Source organism: Sturnira hondurensis, unplaced genomic scaffold (genome assembly GCF_014824575.4).
Source record: "Sturnira hondurensis isolate 20B ecotype Veracruz unplaced genomic scaffold, ASM1482457v3 Scaffold0014854, whole genome shotgun sequence".
Lineage (NCBI taxonomy): Eukaryota > Metazoa > Chordata > Mammalia > Chiroptera > Phyllostomidae > Sturnira > Sturnira hondurensis.
Genome location: NW_028087485.1, coordinates 11252988 through 11274214, shown reverse-complemented (window position 1 = coordinate 11274214; position 21227 = coordinate 11252988). Strand labels below are relative to the sequence as shown.

At 41.6% G+C, this 21227-nt stretch overlaps 1 protein-coding gene across 2 annotated transcripts in view; it reads right to left on the bottom strand.

Moving 5' to 3' along the window:
- Positions 1 to 8773, bottom strand: part of FBXW4 (F-box and WD repeat domain containing 4) — a 74054-nt gene extending 65281 nt beyond the window's left edge. Inside the window, exon 1 of one of the 2 annotated variants that reach the window (XM_037064100.1) lies at positions 7992 to 8773. In XM_037064100.1, the coding sequence (XP_036919995.1) occupies positions 7992 to 8698 (707 nt within the window). In that variant the 5' untranslated portion in view covers positions 8699 to 8773. The remainder of the gene's footprint in view (positions 1 to 7991) is intronic. The other variant, XM_037064099.1, reaches the window with a different exon arrangement.
- Between the last annotated feature and the right edge of the window lie 12454 nt (positions 8774 to 21227).

Here is a 21227-nt window from a genome sequence, read left to right as displayed (position 1 = left end):
AGGCCATCTTCTAACTGAGGCATGAACTGGCATCTAACAGACTCAGAAGTGGACTTTGTTCTCATACCTTCAAAATGACTTTCCCCTGGGCTCCCCATACAAAATGTGAGGAATACACTACTCTACTCCTCAGGGTTATTTCACAGTTTTTAATCTTATAACTGCATTCCATATTCATCACCAAAGCAGATTCTCAGCCCTGGTGGCCAAAATCCCTGGTGCCCTTCCAGCCTGGATGATGGGCCGGCGAGAACAGGAACCAGGCGCCACCCAGAGTTTCATGTCTCCAGTTCCTAGGCATTATGATGAAGCCAAACTGCAACCAAGACAAGTAATGAATGAGAGGTTCTCCATTAGTAACTCATTCCTAGAGGAAGGCCGTGTAAGCATGTACACCACCTGTATGTGAACACTGACTCATCTTTTCAATGTGGGCTTTCGAAAGGAAAGAATCAAAGAAATGTGGGAGCTACAGGAAAGAAAGAAAACAAAGTCCTAGAAGAGCCCATTACAGATCTAGTCAGCAGGGGAAACATCATTCCTTTCAGGGAAATAGCTTTCCAGGAAAAGTATTTCAACCTATTTACTATAAAACAATTTAATTTCCCTGTCCCATCACCTACCACCCCACCATCCCCGCTCCCCCTCCCCCAAAAGCCCACAGATTGTGGATTTCCTCTCATTCTTGGCAGAGTTACCAGAAGAAATATAATACCCCCTTCGGACTGCTCCCAACAGCTGCTGAGCAAGAGGGGGAGCGGGGGTAACCTTCCAGAGCTGCCTCTAAAAATGGCCATTCTCCCCGCCAAACCGTGCAGCCAGTAAACAGGACTTCTTTCTCTACTACTTAAACCAGGAGAGATGCCCCCCAAAGCAACACTGTACCCTTGTCCAGAATCCTCATCCCCAGCCCATCTATTCCTCTCAACTTGACTATAAGGTGAAACTTCTATATAGTAAGCCACCACTCCTTCTTCCCCAACGTGTTTTCTTGAAACAATCCTCTACTACTTCACCAAACTAGCACTTGTTTGTTTAACCTACTCATTTGCAAGGTAGGGTTCTTATCAAACTCCTAGTCAGTGTAATTTCCTTACCTCCATGCACCTCCCAATACCTCCTATAGACACACACACACACACATCTCTTTTCAGGTCAAGAGTCTTGAAAAACGAAAGTCTAGGAACAAAGTCAGCAATGGCTACACCGCACCCTAGCCCTTTTCCTGCTTCCAGCATCGTCACACCCCAACTGCGCTTTTCCGTCCAGAAAAACCCCATCACCAGGCAGCAGCGAGACTTCCAGTTAGCCTGCAGCCTCTCAGCTGAGACCACCAACAAAGAAGTTCACAAATGTCAACTGGGGGCAGAAGCAATATCTCTCTTTGCTGAGGAGAAACTGGACAGAGCCTCCAGCATCATTCCCCAAAGGTGACAGCCGGGGTTGAGTGAAGACCGTGAAAACTGTACTGGAGCTGGGGGAGAAAATATAATGTAAGGAATGATTCGGAATCAGGGGCAGGGGAAGGCGGAGGGCTGAACTGGGTGACCCCAAATGTCTTTTCCATCTCTAACTCCTATGATTCTTTGACCTCCAATTTTGTGCTGCGGACAAGGAATGGAAAGTCAACAGACGTGGTGATGTTTTGAAAGAGCCTGGCAGTCTGCTCTTGTCATTTAGTGGCCTTCGCATGTATTTTTTAAGGTGTCTCCAAGCCCTGTCTTCATTTCACAGTTGTCACCTTTCTCAGCAATTTGAGCTCATGTCAAATACCAAAAAGAAGGAGAAGAAGAAAGAATGTACTGGCAATTAATTGTGGGCTAAAGAGGGGCAGGCACGGGGGCCCATTGGGTGGCCCGGACTTCCAGGGAGGGCCGTGTGGACGGTTTGGATATGATGAAGAACGGACTCAAAGCTGAGACAAGGCAGCAAACCTGTAACAGATAAATTTTTCTCCAGACAGTCTCACAGTTTTAGATGCAGTTCAAGCATACACATGAGTCTGCATTTGTAAGTGGATTCCCGATTAGCCCAACCATCTAGCTTCTGAGAGTTACAACTGAAGCTCCATCCGAATCCTGGTCATTTCTGAACAGGACTGCTGAGTAGGGAGAAAAAACCAAATCTTTGAATTTGGTCCACACACCTGAGGTGAAATCTGGAGCTTAGCAAAAAATGGTTTCTAAGAATCAAAGTGGGGAGTATGCCAATTTTCACTGAAAATTCAAAACTCAACTTTCTCATCTTTTCAAATAGTTTAGCTCATCTTAAATTTTCAAAACTTCCTGGGGCCTGGCCTCAGGAAGAGTCTACCTGAACTTCTCCCTGCCCCGTTGTTACAAGTATGGACCAGAAACTGATCCAGTGCCAGAGTCGACCCAGAGTTAAGGTTAAGTTGTCACACAAAGGTAATTCTTTTCCTTGTCAACCACTCAAAAATAGTTTTGGGTTTTTTAAATCTGCATGTTTCTTCAATAACCTCACTATCAGTTTGATTCCAGCAGGTCAAACACGATTTTTACTCCAGGAGAAGGTACAAGACACAGAAAACAGGAAGTATGGCATGCTGAAATATTGTCAGAGATCTCATCCCGGTAAGAACTGCTCATCTTCCAGACTGTGAGGACTTTGGGTTTCCCCTTGTTTCTGCCTTGAAAGCTGGCGAATGCATCCCCTACTCGTCAAATGGCACAAGACTGGGAAGTATACAAGCAGCTTCTCTACTCTCGCCGTCCTGGAGGAAAAGGCCTCTTCCGTTCTCCCAGTTTGCATTTGGAGGTACTGACTGCACTAGACCATTTCCTGCTCCCACAGGTCTATTGTTTTGTTTATTTGAAGCATGTAAACTGAACTCAACTTGCACTAACTCACAGAACCATTAAAAATAAAGCCTTTCCAAAACGACTGAAGATAAAAAAGATCCATACATGAAACCTTGCAGTGAACTGGGGAACAAGTGACTCTCCTCCCTAGGTGAGGCAGAAAGGTGAAGGGGAAAGCCAAAGCTACTTTAAGCTGATCACTGTTTCTGGAAAATCACTGTTTAGACCTTAAATGTACCAGTCAGCGATGCCTTCTCTGTTCAGGGCTAGGAAAGGAAACTTTATGCTTTCTGGGCCAAAAAAAAATGCTCTTAGGTGCAATCATTTTAAAACAAACAAACACACTCTGCTTATCTGTGTCCATCTCACCACTCTGGACGTTAATCATCACTGAAATAGATACCCCAGCTCCCCAGCCTCAAAGTGCTCCCAGCCCACAAGACCCTGTCTGAGGAATGAATGTACATGCCAGGGCAAACACTTCAAGCGCCTTACTCCCTAAACGCCTATGGTGAGTTCTAGGCAAATCTACCACAGGCAAACACAAGGGCACCCGGGTAATGCTCAGAGGATATTTAAAATCAAATTCAAGTTTGAAAACATGTAGGACTTAATTTGGAAGGAAGGGGATGAAGTAATAAGCTTTCTTTAACATAAGACTGGCAGAAGTCTTTTTTAAAAGCACAGATACACTTCTCTCTTTCCATTCTCTGCTCTTGTTAATTCCCAGTATCAGGACATTTGCAGATAGCACCTTCACTCTTCCGCCTACCACACTAACTGCTGCATGTAGCCTCCATTATAAACTGCCAGAGTCAAATGTCACTGTCTTGGCTTTGAAGACTGAACTAGGTTAGTTTTCCCCATACTCTAGGGAAAACTTAAAAGGTTGCTATATGAAACATTTCCTTGATTTTTATATTACAGATATTTCCATTCTCCCAGGCTTTATAAAACCTTCAAACAAAACTGATTCCAAACCAGGTGACTGACTCAAACTCTCTCCGTGTCTGCTTTAAAAAAACCCAAAAACCTCAGGATATCAACCAGCGTTCACTGTTTGAGCAAAAGGCCTAAAGGGAAGCAAATTATTTGTTTGTGGTTTTAAAGTGGCCAAAATGCCTTCAAGCACAAGTATAAGACCATTAGCAAATCACAAGGAACCAAAGCAGTTCATCTTACTCAACAAAGCTATGATCAGTTAGGAACAGCCAAACTGAATGGGACTTGCCCTGGGCCGGAAGGTCAGTAAACCGTAGCAGTTTGTGTTTCTGAGAATCAAGAGGCTCTTCGGCAGGGAGGGCAGACCCTAAGCTCACAGGTTCTGCTGTCAAGTTTCTGAAAACATTTGGGCAGGTGAGGGAAACCAAGCAGGGTGTGTGTTTTCCCTCACCTGCTGCTATCTTTAGGCAGCATCTCCAAGTCAAACCACCTCCACTTTTGCTATATGCAGACAGACTACAGGAGAAGCCAAGCAATTAAGAAGTTCCGTTTTATAATTTAGCGAGTGCCTACTATGTGCTGGACACTCTGCCAGCACTTACACATTTAAGGCTCATTTTACGAGACATGTTATTCCTATTCTTTATAGGGGATAAAACTCTGGTGCAGTGAAGATGTGTGTCTTCTGATAAAATGGAGTTTTGTGTCATACTTACAAAAACTTATCCCACTGTCCGGTCTGCAATTAATTAGCCCAAAGCATGAACTGCAGCCCTGCCACTACCCAAGCAGCCATACACTCACTGAAGTTTGGGCCCTGGCACCCTCATGCTATAAGAGGAATGGGGTGCATGCCATCTCCCTCCAGGGTTGACAGCCACCTCTCTTGATGGCTTATCACGTCTCTGCAGCTGTCCAGAAAGAGACCACACTGGTAAACACGTCTCCACCTGCTCTAACCCACATAACTTCTCCCCTCAACTCAGAAAACACAAACAGTGACTTTGCTCTTTATCAAGTGCTGTGATAAAACAACTTCCCTAGTAAGTTTGGACACAACTCACCCTAGGACACAAGCAAAAAAATCAAAACACACGTGGCAAATAAATAATAAAGCCATGTCACTTTGCAGTCTCAAAGCACTATAAATGAGTATACTATACATGTAAACTCATTTTTATTTTACTGTTATTATTGCCTGTAGAACACACACTCATTCCCATTAGCTCTCTTTTAGAGCACTTAAAAAGAAAAGAAAAATAAACACCAATTCTTTCACTCATCCATTCAATCTCTATCAGGAGAGAGAGAAAGCCAAACTATTCATTGGCTGGCTTGGAATCCAGTCATTTTAGCCAACTTCTCTTATAAGTCAACTGGTATATTCCCTGAAAGTTTTTCTTCTAAGAAATAAAGATAACAGGACTACATACACCCAAAATCCCAGAGAATCACTGTCACTGACAACAAAATTGTATTAGAATTAATCACAGTTAAACAAAATGATCAGGTTCAAAATTCACAAAAAAAATTAATCTTGTATACCAGTAATACCCAACTGGAAAACATACTTAAAAAAGATTGCATTCATAATAAAAACAAAATGCATAACATATTTAAGAATAAGGAAAACAATAGGTATGTGGGAACTTTATCATGAAAACCACAAAAACTTTTGAAAAGGCACAGACAGAATTTTTTCTTGCTTGGGTGGTTAAGTGGAAGTAGAGATGTCTGTCTGTCTGTCTCTTTCTCTCTCATACACACACACACACACAAATCCAACAAGGATCACCTAACCCTAACAGATATTAGACCCTAAGTATTTAAAAAAGCAGTATTTTTTAAAAAGCAGTATTTAAAACAGTATGGAAATGGAAAACTATATCAGTGGAACAAAATAGGGAGTTCACAACAGGAATCTAAATAACAAAACAGACAAGCAAACAAAACATGACCAATGACATTCAAATATGGAACAGGCTGACAGGGTCCAGAGAGGAGAGGGGAGAGAATCATAGGGGAAAAGGAGAGGGACTCATGAATAAGTATAAAGGACACATGGACAATAATTAAGGTGGGGGGCAGAAATGGGAGGGAGGTGGGGAGCACGTGAGGGGGGCAGGGCAGGGAATATAAAACAGAAAACTGTTCTTGAATAAGAAATTTAAAAAAAAAGAAATTCTGGGAGTCATTAGACTAGCTGCTACATCTTGTTATTTAATGCAGCTTAAAAATCTAGAGTACACTTAGCAAATTTCTCTTATAAAAATACTTTGATTATTTAGTTTTAAAATAATTGTTTTCCACTTAAAAAAAAACAAAATAGGGAGTTCATTAATAATGGACAAAATAAGCTTTCTAAAATAAAGGGAAAGACAGGAGTTATTTAACAAAATGTATAGTGATAACCAAGTAGCCATTTAGAAAACAGGAGTTGAACTCACCCTTTGCACATATGTGATATTGATTAAAGTGTTAACTATTCTAAAAAATCAAATAATAAGAAAACCAGCAGCTATTCAAAGAGAAGATTTTTCAGGCCTATGGAGGAACTATAAATGTCTTACATTTAGGGGGAAAAATAAATGAATCACAAAAGACTGACAGATTCAAAAGTAGGTTTACAGTTGTGAGTAGGCAACACAGAGTTTATTCTTGTATTATTATTCATTAATTACAGTATCATTTTTCCATACAACTGTAAACCTACTTTTGCTCACCTGTATGTAAGTATAAAACTTCTATACGCTAAAAACAGTAAAGTAAAAAGAACTGGGGAAAAATAATTGCTATCAAACACGACGCATTATAGCCTACTAACTATAGCCTAATACCTATAACCCTCAAGGATTCCAAATTTACAAGAAAAACATCAAGACCCCAATAATAAATGGGCAAAGACTAAGAACAGACAATCTCACAGGTGAAACACACATATGGGAAAATATTTACCCTGATCAATGGTAAAACAAAATGCAAAATAACAAAATCTTGAGATAGCATTATATGCCCCAATATAGCAAAGATTTAAAAAAATTTCACATTCATTGCTGGTGCCACGGTGAGTTGGTACACCTTTACAAGCCATAACCTTTGACCCAATAATGCCAATGTTGAGAATTTATCCTAAGTAACTAATTCAAAAAGAGATATGTATTAGGTGCTATTTGACTTATGTTTCAATAAGCTGCTACCAAAAATGATTACTCATTTCATTGTTATCTGTAATAGCAAAAAGCTGGATATAACATAAACATTTACTCTCATTATGGTACAGCTCACAAACATTAATTATGTACCTATTCTGTTAGGATCAGTTAAGATAGCAACTCAGAAGCGGGAGACTGAAATTTTTAAAAATCCATTGGTGTCTAGAGGTGGTGGCATTATATCTCTAGTTTTCATTATATCTCATTATGTTTTCAAACAACTTTCTTTAATGTTGTTACACTATATTGGAACTACTTTTTTTTTAACTCAAACCGGATGGAGTTGAGTGCAACCTGAAAGTTTTTTCTCCTCCAATTCCATACAACTTTTTCCCTTTTATTTAATAGCTTTAAGTAATTCAAAAAGTTGCTAAGAACAAGCCAACCTGCAATACCATCACCTTCCATACAGCCTAAACCTAACCCAACCTCCTGCCACAAGCAGGCACCCTTCTGTGTGTCGTTCAGCCTATATCAAGTCATAAACTAGAGTTGACACTTGGACCAAGGGCCTCCTTTTCGGGTCTGAGCCCTTTTCTCCATATTCGACTTGATCTGAGCTCTGAAGCCTAACAACTGTTAGAGAGGGTGAATGGACGAAGGTCCCCGAACGTTCAAACAGACAATACAGTGAATGCAAGTCCTAGACCCCGACCAGAGGAGGCCTCCAAAGCCACAGACCAGCCGGGCTCTCTGGGACTGAGGAGCTCGGCGAGTCAAGGTCTGTGAAAAGACAATTAAAAGCTGAAGGGAGTGCTTAAGATGGCTAATTGTGAGGAGCCGCCCACGGGACAGTGCAGACTGAGGGATGCTCTTGGGAGGCTTCCTCGGATGGGGACCTCCGAGAAGACACGGGTGCTCGGGTAGGGGTCTCGACGGAGGCCGGCCCGGGGCCACAGAATTCGGGGTGCGACACGGCCCCAGGCTGACCAGGCCGCGGCGCCCCGCCCTTTCCCGGGACGCGGGCCGGCCCGGGGCGGGGAGCGGGCGGGCGAGCGGGCGAGCGGGCGCTTACAGGTCGGTGCCGAGCCGCGTGAAGCCGGAGTTGAGCGAGGCCCGCGCTATCCGGCGCCAGAGCAGGTCGCAGCTGGTGAAGCGCCGCAGCCAGCGGCACACCTGAGCCAGGCGGCCGAGGGCCCGCATGTCCAGGTAGGAGCAGATGAGCAGCAGCAGCTCCTCCGGCAGGCGCCAGAGCGCCGACCCAGCGGCTGGGCGGCCCGCCGGCTCCCGGGCCGCCGCCGCCTCCCCCTCGACCTCCACTGCCAGGGCCGCCCCGGTCCGGGCGAAGCGGCCCCAAGCCTCACCCTCTCCTTCCTGTGCTCTGCTGGGCCTTGCATCCTCCCGCCGCCCAGTCCTAGCCCTCCATTCCTCGTTGCCATCGTTTCCTCCTTTGGCCTCCTTCCCTGCCTCTGCGCTCCCCTCATCTCCCCTGACGATCCTTCTCGCCCCTTCCTCCACGCTTCCGCCTCCCTCTCCTTCCTCCCCCGGGCCTGCCCTCACTCCCGCCTCGGCTCCCAGCCCGGCTGACTCCTTCGCCCGCTGCGGCTCCGGCTGCCCTTCCGCCCCGCTTCCTCTTCCGCCTTGCCTCGCTTCTGCTTTTCCCTTCCCCTTCCTTCGCTTCCTCCTCGCGACCCTCCCTTCCTGCAGTTTCCTCGCCTCCCCGCTCTCGCCCTCGCCCGGCCCGCCGTTCCCGGGGGGTCCCAAGCGGCCCTGGCCGCTCATGAGCGGCCGCGGGGCCGGCCCGACACGCTAGCGAGCCAGAGCGGCCGCCGTTGCCCGGGGAGGAGGCGATACCGTGTCGGACCGGGTCACATGGGCGGAGCGGGCCGAAACCTGGGCCCGCCCCTCACATCCACGGCGGCGGAGCAGCTTCGGGGTTCTGTTGGGAGAGCGGACCTCGGTCCCCAGCCCTTAGACCTCCCGCAGCGTTTGGTGCAAGCACATGCAGTCATTCGTCTAGCACGTGAGGCCCACGGAGAGCCTGGCCACAGGCCGCACGCAAAGGGAGCTTTCGCCTTCAAGAACGGCTAGTTGGAGCCCCTGCCCTCAAGAAGCACCCACTTGGATGGCTTGAGTGTTCTCTTCTTCGGGTGATGCCTCCTTTCCACAAGCCACACACCAGCGCCCCACAAATTGCATCCCCCCTTAAGGTGGCATGCCCGGGATTCTCGTACAGGGTATGAACCATCGTCCTGGCAGTGAGCTGGTATTTGGGGAGGTTTGCAGTCCTCCAGATCCTGAATCCCTAACTCCCCAATGGATCAGTAAATGGCAAAGCTAGGACTTATTAGTCACGACACACACGCAAGTGATTTCTCCAAGATCACCCAAAAGTCCTTCCCCACAGCACTCCTTCCATTCACAAGGGCACCAGTCTGAAGGGAGAGCTAAGTAAAACCTGAAGTCCAGACGTGCTGGCGTGCCCCACTCACCTACCCCCAGTCACACGTGGCTACTGGACATTTGAAATGTGGCTAATCCAAAATGAGGTGGGCCATAAATGTGAAATACACACCGGATTTTGAAAACTTATGCAAAAAAAGAATGTGAACTATCTCGATAATGTTGTATTAATTACATGTTGAAGTGATAAGATTTTTGATACATTGGACTAAGGAAATTTGAAATTTATACATGTGACTTACATTTGTGGCCCACATTTTTCCATTGTACAGCACTAGGCTAGACAGTAAAATTTAGAGGGAAGGGAAGAAAACACCTAGTCCTGTCTGTGTATCCTGAACCCCAAATACTGATAGGACGGATTTGAGGGTTTTATTTTGTATTTACATCTTAAGACTCGTTTTTAAGTAGCAACAGTGAACAAAAAATCAACTCTGGAAATTATTCAACACTTTAGCATAGTCAGAGAGACACCCAGGAAGCAACTACATTGCACTGCAGAAGCATCATGTAACAAGGTCAGACCGGAATCTGGCTTTGCCCTAGAATTACTTTTTGATCTTAGCAAAACAACAACAAAAGCCCCGCCTATCTTGGCTTTTTAGTGTTCTCAGTCTGTAGCGGAGATAATGCCTCTGCCTTACTTTCGAGGGATAAATGAGATGATCCCTGTAAAATGCTTTGAACTCCGCTAAGAAAATTCTCAATAATAGTTACAGGTCAAATCCTGTTACAAAAAAAATACCTTTACCTGCCGCCCCCCCTCAAAAGACACTGTGTAGAAAAAGAGTTCCAAACTTCAGCCAGTGGTTTACTTATTAAAAGCAATACTTGATACAACACTTAAGTACACCTAAAGAGTTTACACCATCTCTTTGAGATCACTGTAAAGAAATTCGCTTATTATTCATACCGTTAGAACACTGTTGAGGTAGGAACTGCAAATTGAGGTCCTGTCATCATCCACTCAACGTTTATTGATTTTGCTGCCTGTGTGTACTGTGAACAACGCTGGAAGGAAGACAGAGATACAGTATGCGGTTTCTACATTTTGTGTTCAGATTTGTATTGGACAATTTGTAATTTCCTACTGTTTGACAATTTTTTTGAAGATTTTATTTATTTATTTTTAGAGGGGTAAGGAGGGAGAAAGAGAGGGCGAGAAACATCAGTTGGTTGCCTCCCGCACACCCCCAGCTGCAGACCAGGCCCGCAACCCAGACAGGTGCCCTGACCTGGAAGCCAACCAGTGACCGTTTTCTTTGCTGTATGATGCCCAAACAACTGAGCCACACCAGTCAGGGCTTATTAAAAAGTTTTCTAAATTTGCATGTTAATAAGTAAACTGAAAACATTGGACTACTTTAAATTTAGGATGCCCAAAACATGGAATTTATAATATACAGAATGGAGCAAAATTAGGTTCACAATTATATGGAAAATAATAAAATAATACATAATATATGAATAAACTAATTTTGCCCCAACCTAGAGACAATGTGAGTTTTCATACTGAGTATTTAGAAACACATACTGTATTAGCATACTTGTAATGAGAATTTTTAAGTACAAAGTTTGTTGTTTATGTCCCTATAAATGACATGCATAGTAGTGAATATTACTGTTCTAGTATATATATATATGTCTAGGATTGTAAAGAGGCTAGAATTTTGTATTCTGTCCATTCTTACAAACATAGGTGACAATCTCAGATATGAGCCGTTCCCATATCTAGTACTCCATCGTCCACATGCCCAGTGATTAAGCCCTCAGGCCCCAGCCTTTAAAAATACTCAGATTTAACGGGAATTATTATGAAGTGAAAGATTATTTTGAGACCTACAGTTTTCAGTATTGTACATTGGTTCTGATGCTCACTGTTATTCTTCTTTTAATAATAGCTTATGTTCATTGAGCACTTACTGTATATCAGGCACTATCATAAAGAGCTTTTCATTGTGTTGTCTCACTGATTCCTATCAACACTCACGTGAGGAAGATACTGTTAACCTTTTTGTAGAAGGTAAAACTGTGGCCTATGATCACATGGTTCTGGAATGCAGAGCAGGTGTTCATTCCAACCTTACCCCAAAGCTTGTGCTCCAAACCATGCCTTCGTCATACACAGCAGAAAATGGAGTGAGGTGTTGAATTCAGGTTCTCTAAGACTCCTTATAATAATAAAGACACACCTAATAATACTATACCTCTATCATGCAGTCTAGTAGCTAAATAAAAGCTGTTTCTAAGCAATTAAATTAGCTCCTGTTCTTGTTTCGATTGCTTTTTAGGAGTTAACCATGTCGACTTATAATCTTTTAATGCTTTTGACCATCTTTAAACATTTACAGAAACCATGTAGACTTATAACCTCTTAATGCTTTTCATAATCTTTACACAGATTTGTAGAAACTATCTTGCAAAAGAACATTTAACTAAAGTGTAGGAATTCCTTCATTTTGCTTAAGCTTCAGTTTCTTCTGTTAAATTTAAATAACAATGTAGGGTGTGTATTATGTGACCCTTTTTATCACTGTCCCAGCCTGTATGTGTGTGTGTGTGCACACATGGTTACTGTGTGTGCATTATTTGATGGCTATTTCCAGGTCATAGAATTTTGGGATTTACTTTGTAATGCTTTGCATTGCTTGATTTTTTGGTAAGAAGCATACATCACCTTTATAAATTAATAAAATCTCTCAAAAAGGAAAATAATATCGTCCTCAGTCCAAACACGCCATGCAACAGAGAGCTTGAGATCTGCAGCCTAGGCCATTGTCAAGGTTTTTACCTAACCACCTGAGTTTCTTCACACTGTATTTACTGCATTTAAAATGTGTATCATGTAACAGTAAAACAAAGAACAAGTTAGCATATTAGAAGAAATAGGGGGCCCAACAGTGAACGCCATGTCTGTAAACATTTGAGCAAGTCATAAATGGTGGGGATCTAAACTGCTATTTTCAGAAGTTATATCTCTTAGAAACACCATCAAGATCTCTGTTTTTCTGTGAATCCACTATCTTTGTTACATTGAAAATATAAAATATTTTTCTTTCGTATGAAACAATTTAAAGTATGTCCTGTTTGAAAATAGTTACTTTATGCTGAAAAGACTAGAAGGAAATATCATGGAAAGTTAGAAATGGACACTTATCATAGGTGGAATTATGGGTAGTTCTTTTGGCCATTGCTTTACACTTGTCTGCATTTTTTGCAGTGATCATGTATTATATAGATAATCATTGTTTTGAAAAAAGAAAAAAAAGCCTAAGAGGTGTTTACACCTAAATTAGAGTATTAGAGAAAATAAGAAATAATTTAATGTAATTAATCTAGTTTATTTTAATATTTTAAAAGTTCATTTTACAAATCTCCCATGCAGAAGAATTCCAATTTACTCATGTTATACTTCACCTTCAAGGAGGTGGAGCATAACTCCACCACACACTCTTTTTTTTTTTTTTAGATTTTATTTATCTTTAGAGAGGAAGGGAAGGAGAGAAGGAAAGAAATATCAATGTATGGTTGCTTCTTGTGAGTCCCCTGCTGGGAACTGGCCTGCAACCCAGGCATGTGCCCTGACTGGGAATCGAACCAAAATTGTGTGGTTCACAGGCCCGCGCTCAATCCGCTGAGCTACACCAGCCAGGGCCACACACTCTTAACAGGGCAAATATAGTGACTTCCTTTCAAAGAGTACAATATGGACAGAGAGGGGAAGAGAGTAACTTTACAGTGGAGAAGGCTGACAAACACTAGTTCAGCCAGGTGATCAAGTTCAACATCTACCCTTGGTATAGTGATGAAAATGGTACTTTACCTCTGTGGTCTTCCTCCCTAAAACTCTTAATTCCAGCCTGATAATGAGAAAAACATCAGACAGATCCCAACTGAGGCATGTTTTACAGAACTCCCTGACTAGTCCTCCTCCAAAAGGCCAAGGTCATCAAAAACCAAGAAGGTCTGAGAAATTGTCACAGCCAAGAAGAGCCAAAGGAAACATGACAAGTCCATGCAATGTGGTATCCTGGAACAGGAAAGAAAAAGGACTTCAGGTAAAAACTCAGCAAACCTGACCCGTCCATTATTGATCGACATGAATGAACTGCACTAATGTAAGATGCTGATACGGGGAACATGCGGGACCTCTCTATAGCAGCTTCACACTCTTCCTGTAAGTCTAAATCTGCTCTACAAAATGAAGTTTTTATAAAAGTTCACTTTGGCCTTTTGTGACTTTTACAGAAAATCTTTGCAAAAGAAGGCAGTGTGTTTCCTGAGTCATAAAGATTTATGGTATCTTGAAACTCTGTCCTGTCTCCCCAGATGCAAAAAAAAAAAGTTAAAATAATGTACCCTCGTCATCTCCAACAAAAAGCACACCACCACGTAAGATTCCAGTTACCCACATTAACAGCTGTACTAGAAAGATTCTTTTTCCAAGAGGTCAGACATCATCCCCAGATTCTGTCCTGACTTCACAACTGTGAGGAAACAGATGTTTTCAAGCACACTTTTAAATAAATTATATATGTATTTATGTGTAGTACAATAAATATATACACATGTATTCAAAATTTAAGGATCCTATGGATATAGGGATAGAACAGCAAGAAAGGGGGTGGGCAGGATAAAAATATAAAATGTAAGTTTGTACAGAAAACAGATTTCCAGATTTGCCAACAAAGGGATGCAATTATTAGTCTAAAATAGGCTTCTGCATGTCAATGGGTGGTGGTCAAAGAGACTCCGAACAAAATGTAGAGCATGCCACCAGCCCTGGGATCTAAGATAAATTCCTGTGTTGCCGTCTGGCATATGAATTGGCATCAGATTTTTCTGATCTCTGTCAGGAGACTGAGTCATTTAGCAACAGATGATGGAAGCTATAAAATGTGGAGATGAATGGAACCCCAATATTATATGGAATTTTTATGATTACCTGAGGATTTCTTTAAATGAATGCATACATAAAAATAAGGTTGCCACTGAGATGGATTATATGCAAATATAACCTTAATGAGTTTTTTTCCTAAGAAAAGAATGATTTGTTCTTGTTAAAAATTTCTTTAATTATCTTCAGTTCTTCTGGAAGAAAGTGCTAGGTCAAATATGAAATTCTTATTTCTGATTCTATAATGAATATTGCCACTTAAGAATGCCTAACTTCAGGTGCATCTTTATTTCAAGACATTCATTACACACCAAATGAACTGCAGGGTATAATGTATTTCTCTTGTGCTAGGTTTTGAGTCCTGTTAAAAATGTGAAAAACACAAAAGGCAACTTTCCTGGAGTATCATTCAATTATTCAAATACTTTCTTTTGAACAGATGGGGGGGGGTTGTGTTTAGTTGTTAAATATAAAAGTTTGGGTATGAATGGGGTAAGGGTAAGTCTTATTTAGTTTGGGGGGGTTTTACCTCAGTTAAAAAACACTAATCCACTACACAGTCATATACTAAGGAAAGCTCAATATTGCTTTTGGACCAAAATGTGTTATCCTTTAAGAACCTGTGTCATTGGTTCTAAAAAAAAATGACATATTCAGTGTAACGTGCCTTTCTCTTCCCTTATAGCAGCTACTTCAAACACAAATGCAGAAATTAATGAGAAAAATTCCCTACATTTAAAAATCCACCATGTAAAGAAAAGCAGGGGTTAGTCCAAACTAGCCCCTGGGGATCTTCCCAGGGTCAGTAGATTGACTTGAAAACAAGGAGTACAGCTTGGGCTCGCCTTCCTTTCACAGGCAGGTACTGGTTAGAAAGGTTTTCAAACACGTGGAGCTTAGTGACGCCACCTGCTCCTGATGTAGGGCAATGACCACTGGACCACCAACTCTGTTGCTTCCGCACCAGCTCTCCTTCACAACAGCACACAGGCTTTAAAGATGGAGGCGCAGGTAGAACCATCGTGCCTTCTCACACAACCTAAAGAAGGACAACAACAATTTAGAAACAAGAAGCAACCAGAACTGACAGAAAATCGAACTGTATGGACGTCTGACAACCAAGGAGTTAAAGAAGAAATATTCATTCAGACCAGTAGGAGGGGCAGAGTCACGCAGCCCAGCAGAGAGGACTCGAGGCAAGGCGGCATCTGGAGGACCAGGTGGTCCCACATTCACGTGCAGATAAACTGTGAGGAATGACTGGGCATTGGGATAGACCACACAACCCAGGGCTCCAGTGGGGCTATAAGTCTCAAACCTCCAACTGAAAACTGTGGGGGTTAAGGCAGCGGGAGAAACTCCCAGCCTCACAGGAGAGTTTGTTGGAGAGACCCACAGATGCTAGAATGTACACAAGCCCATCCACACGGAAATCAGCACCAGAAGGGCCCAATTTGATTGTGGAAAGTGGGGGAAGTGACTGAAGACCAGCAGAAAGCAGATGAAGCAGCACTGTCCTCCCCCACACACATCATCACAACTCAGCCACATGGGTTACCCCACCCTGGGGAAAACCTAAGGCTCCGCCCCTTACTACATAACACGTGTGCTGAGACAAAAAAAAAAAAAAAGGACCAAATGAAAGAACAGATCAGAGCTCCCCCAAAAAATTAAGTGACAGAGAGATAGCCAACTTATCAGATGCACAGTTCAAAACACTGGTAATCAGGATGCTCACAGAATTAGTTGAATATGGTCTCAAATTAGAGAAAAAAATGAAGGCCATGTTAAGTGAAATGTAGGAAAATATACAGGGAAACAACAGTGAAAGGAAGGAAACTGGGACTCAAATCAACAGAGTGGACCAGAAGGAAGAAAGAAACATTCAACCAGGACAGAATGAAGAAACAAGAATTCAAAAACATGAGGAGAGGCTTAGGAACCTCCAGGACATCTTTAAACATCCCAACATCCAAATCATAGGGGTGCCAAAAGAAGAGGAAGAGCAAGAAATTGAAAACTTATTTGAAAAAATAATGAAGGAGAACTTCCCCAATCTGGCAAAGGAAATAGAATTCCAGGAAGTCCAGGAAGCTCAGAGAGTCCCAAACAAGTTGGACCCAGGAAGCACACACCAAGGCACATCATAATTACATTAGCCAAGATGAAAGATAAGGAGAGAATCTGAAAAGCAGAAAGAGAAAAGGAGACAGTTACCTACAAAGGAGTTCCCATAAGACTATCAGCTGATTTCTCAAAAGAAACCTTGCAGGCAAGAAGGGGCTGGAAAGAAGCATTCAAAGTCATGAAAGGCAAGGATCTACCTCCAAGATTACTCTGTCCAGCAAAGCTATAATTTAGAATGGAAGGGCAGATCAAGTGCTTTCCATATAAGGTCAAGTTAAAGGAGTTCACCATTACCAAGCCCTTATTATATAAAATGTTAAAAGGACTTCCCTAAGAAGAAGAAAAAAAATGAACAGTAAAATGACAACAAAGTCACATTTATTAACAACCAAATCTAAAACTAAAACAAAAACTAAGCAAACAACTAGAACAGGAACAGAATCACAGAAATGGAGATTGCATGGAGGGTTATCAATGGGGGAGTGGGTGGGAAAAGAGCCAGAAAAGGTACAGAAAATAAGTAGCATGAATGGTAGGTAGATGATAGACAGGGGGTTGGTTAAAATAGTATAGGAAATATAGAAGCCAAAGAACTTACATGTATGACCCATGGACATGGACTAAAGTGGGGGAATGCAGTTGGGAGGGAGTGTGCAGAGCGGAGGAGAATACGGGGCGGGAAATGGGACAACTGTAATAGAATAATCAATAAAATATATATTTAAAAACCCAGAATACAGGCTTTACACTAGAAGAGTTTCCCAGTAAAATAATGAGCAAAGAAAAGTTAAATGTCCTATCTATGATGGGCACTCATAAATTAGGAGCACAATGAATGGATCAGAAAGCTAAACTAAAATCAGTCTAATAGGAGAACCAAACAATACTTGCACAGATATCAGCCCTGGCAAGACAGAATTAAAAGTTGAAATCCTCACTTGGCAAGGGCCTGGGCCTCCAAGTGCTATGGAGCCTCCAAGAAGCAGAAAGAAATTTTGCCCAGGTGCTCATGCATCCCTTAAGCATGACCACTCTTGGTGGAATGTGAGGCATAACCCCAGAGTTTTCATCTACAGTCTCTCAAGAGCTCCATCTCTTGGCCCACTCGACCATAGGGCACAAATCACAACGGTCAGGGCCCACGGCTTGCGCCACTCTTCCAAAAGACTAGGGTCACCTAGAAGTTCCAGTTTCCCTGATTTGAGTCTTTAGTCATGTATGCAATGGCATGTCGAATTGGTGTTCAATTAAAGGGGTATAAAGCAATATTTAATACTTGCTATTTCGTAGGTTAAGAGAATTAAAGTTCATAAAGAAAATGATCAGTTCAGTACCCTATGCTAACCCCCATAGAGAAATCAATGAACAACGGCATTTTAAATGTCTAAGCCATTAGGTCATGACACCATGTCAGTGGGATCCACAATGAGGTTAAGGGGAAGTACCTGAAAGTCTTGGCATCACACAACTTCCATAATGCTGGTCTTTTGAAAGCTATAGACCCATAGTTCTTTGGGTAAAATTTTTTTAAATGTTTAAAGTTTATAAAATAAAAATTTTTAATTTGTTTGAGGGCCTTCTATGTTACACTTCTTCAATAGCATCCAAGGTGGAGTCATAGAAACAACCTGAGAAGAAATAAGAGAATGGAAGTGTTTGAAACAAATATATTCTAAACTGTTTAAACAAGTCATGGAACATCCATAGAAGGCAATAATAAACAGCTATGAAAAAACAAGGAAGATCATATACATTGTTATAGAGGGACCTCTAATACACATTAAGTGAACAAAGCAAAATGCATAACTGCATATAACACATTGCCATTTGTTAGGGGGAACTATATTTATGTGCTTTGACTTTTGTATGCCGAATATCTCTGGAAAAACACATGAAAAGGTGGTACCAGTGTTTGCTTCTAAGGAGTGGGTGATGGACAGTGTTTCTTTTCATTTTGAATTTCTATTAAGTATTTGTGTATACTACCTATCAAATAAAAAGCTTTATCTTTTTTTTCTTAAGGAGTATGGACTCTCTGAAAAATAAAAGAGCATTTCGAGCACATTTTTAGTAAATGGAAGAGGCCATCATGAAATAAATTGCCTTACCTGCCAGTAAAGAGGTGTGGTGGGGAAGGGGGCTGGGGAACTCCACAATATGCAAGCAAGGGTGTCAGAAGACAGATCAAAATGATACCCAAACTGTGAAAACATGATCATTACTGACAGAGGGAGAAAGAATAAAGTCTGTCTCATTGCATTTAAGTAAGTAGTGATATGTTAGGGAAGAGAGTGAAAAGGAGAAAATACTAGAACTCAAAAATTGCAAAAGGAAAAAATCATTTGTGTGCTGAAGCTTCAGAATGTTGTAATATAACAGTGAAATATATAAGTAAACTTTCAAATGAACTCCATCAGATCCAAAAATCAGTAAAGCAATTTCACTTTCTTAAAATGCTTACACAAACACATCCCTAAAGCACACATACAACTTCAGACACACGCTGTGAGAAGCCTGTAAGGCTATGCAGACAATTCTGGACTTTTATGGCTATTTCTTTTTTAGGGGTCATTCTTTGCATTTTTACTGCTCTAAATTTACCTCTCCAAGTCACCGCAATGCAGATTGAGCTTTCTTTCTTTCTTAGTTTTGTTCTCAACCAAAGCTTTTGTACATTTCTGGAATTTAAGCCACCTCAGTTACCGCTACTTATCTGTAACACCAATGCTTTGAGGGATTAAAGCAGGTTTCTTGTAATACACTCAGATCAAGAGTTATCTGAGTTGAGAAGAATATCCTGTTTGAGTTGCGGATGGGGAGGCTTTCTTACTTTTTATTTTTTATTTATTTATTTTTTAAAATCTTGAGTTGTTTTGATTTCCCCTGAGAGCCGTAATCTTCCACAAGTGATATTTTTTAAAAGCCCCAAACACACCACAAAACATTCCAAGTGATTTTAACTCCTGAATGAGGTTGGGCTACCTGAGTGATTCTCTCTCTTCTCTTCTTTGGCAGAAAGGATTAGAAACCTCCACAGAACTCGCTCTCTATTAAAGTGGAGTGCTGTGCATTCATTGGCAAGAGGTGAATTGTTTTCAGATTACATGCGAAAGAGTGTGTGTGTTTCTTTCCCACATCAAAGACTTGGATAGAAGCAGTTCTGAGTATTGCCAGGGATGCAAGAATTGGCGCTAAAGTGATTAACAAAATTGCTTTCCTGCAAAAGAAGCACAAAACATTACCTAGGGATTAGAGGAGGAGAGGGCAAGATTAAAGGTGATGTTGAATTTTGGGTGGAATATCTTATCCATCTTTTTCAAATCATGCTTCAAGGATTCTGTGACTCCTCCTTAAGGAAACCTGAACAAATCAAAGTCTTGCTGTCTCAAGTTTTGTGCACAGGCGTGCTGACAAGGTGAAATTAAAACGACTAACATAAGCAGCACCTCTTGTGACCTCCGTGTCTTTATCTCACTCTGCAAATACATTTTGAATGTGTTTTATTCAGCACACGCCAACGACTCCACGGATCAAAGATTCCTTCATCTGTAATTGGTTTGTGTCCACCTGTTGCACTTAAATGATACCGTTCTATACAGTTGCTGGGGTTTGGTTTTAGTAGATCTTGACTTAATTAGTATAGCATCCCTTTTTAAACGTATCTTCAACAGTCAAAATCTTCATCTAGCCAAGATGATTTTTTAATTAGCCATAAAACCTATATTCTAAACAGTGAAGGAAAAATCATACAGCAAGTCTCGCAATATCTAGTTTGGGAAATTACTTGAAGGGGTATCTCTGAAATGCCCTAGGTGTGACATCCTTTGTCACTAAGCATTCTTCATCTCCTTCAAAAACTTAATGTGGGCCTCCCTTCTTCCAAGAAGGCCTCCTGTCTTTAGTCTCCCAATCAAAGGCAGGCAGAAACATTAGGTATTGTTTCAGGTACCTGAACATGCAACTGTTCAGGTAGGAATAAACTTTTCCTTCCTCCTAGGTTTCTTCCTTTAAAACATTAAATCCTGGGGGGTGTGCCTGAAACTAATATAATAATCTATGTCAACTATAACTGAAAAACTTTTGAATGATTTTAAAAAATAAACATTAAATCCACACTGACTGGTGTGGCTCAGTGGATTGAGTACCAGCCTGTGAACCAAAGGGCCACCGGTTCGATTCCCAGCCAGGGCACAGGCCTGGGTTGCAGGACAGGTCCCCAGTGGGGCTTGTACTTGAGAGGCAACCATGCAATGATATTTCTCTCCTTCTCTTTCTCCCTCCCTTCCCCTCTCTCTAAAAATAAATAAATAAAATCTTTAAAAACATTAAGTCCAAAAAAAGGAATGGCATATATCTGGATAGATGGCAAAACATAAAGTTAAGTATAATATACAAAATAAATACATTCAGAACAATACATATAGCACGACACAATTTAGGAAAAATTAGCACATAAATCAGTATCAATTCTTTAGCGATCATGTACATGTCTGTAGAAATACAAACATTTACAGAATTATACATCTCAACTCATGGTAGTAGGTGGCTGCCTCCGGGAAGGAAGATGGACAATGAGATTGGGGTGAAAGGGAATTTTAGCTGCGTCTATAATGTTCATTTGTTTTAAAAGGGGGGATGGAAACATTCAGCTAAGATGATTCACTCAGTCGTAGTTAGGGCATGTGAAGTGCCACTGAAATTCTTGTCTGAGCAACGCAGCAGAGGTTTGAGACCTCATCTTTGTCCTCAAATTATTCTCTCGCATAAAGTGCAGATACTGTTTTGTCAGACAATAGATATGTCTCACTTTCTTTATAACAACAA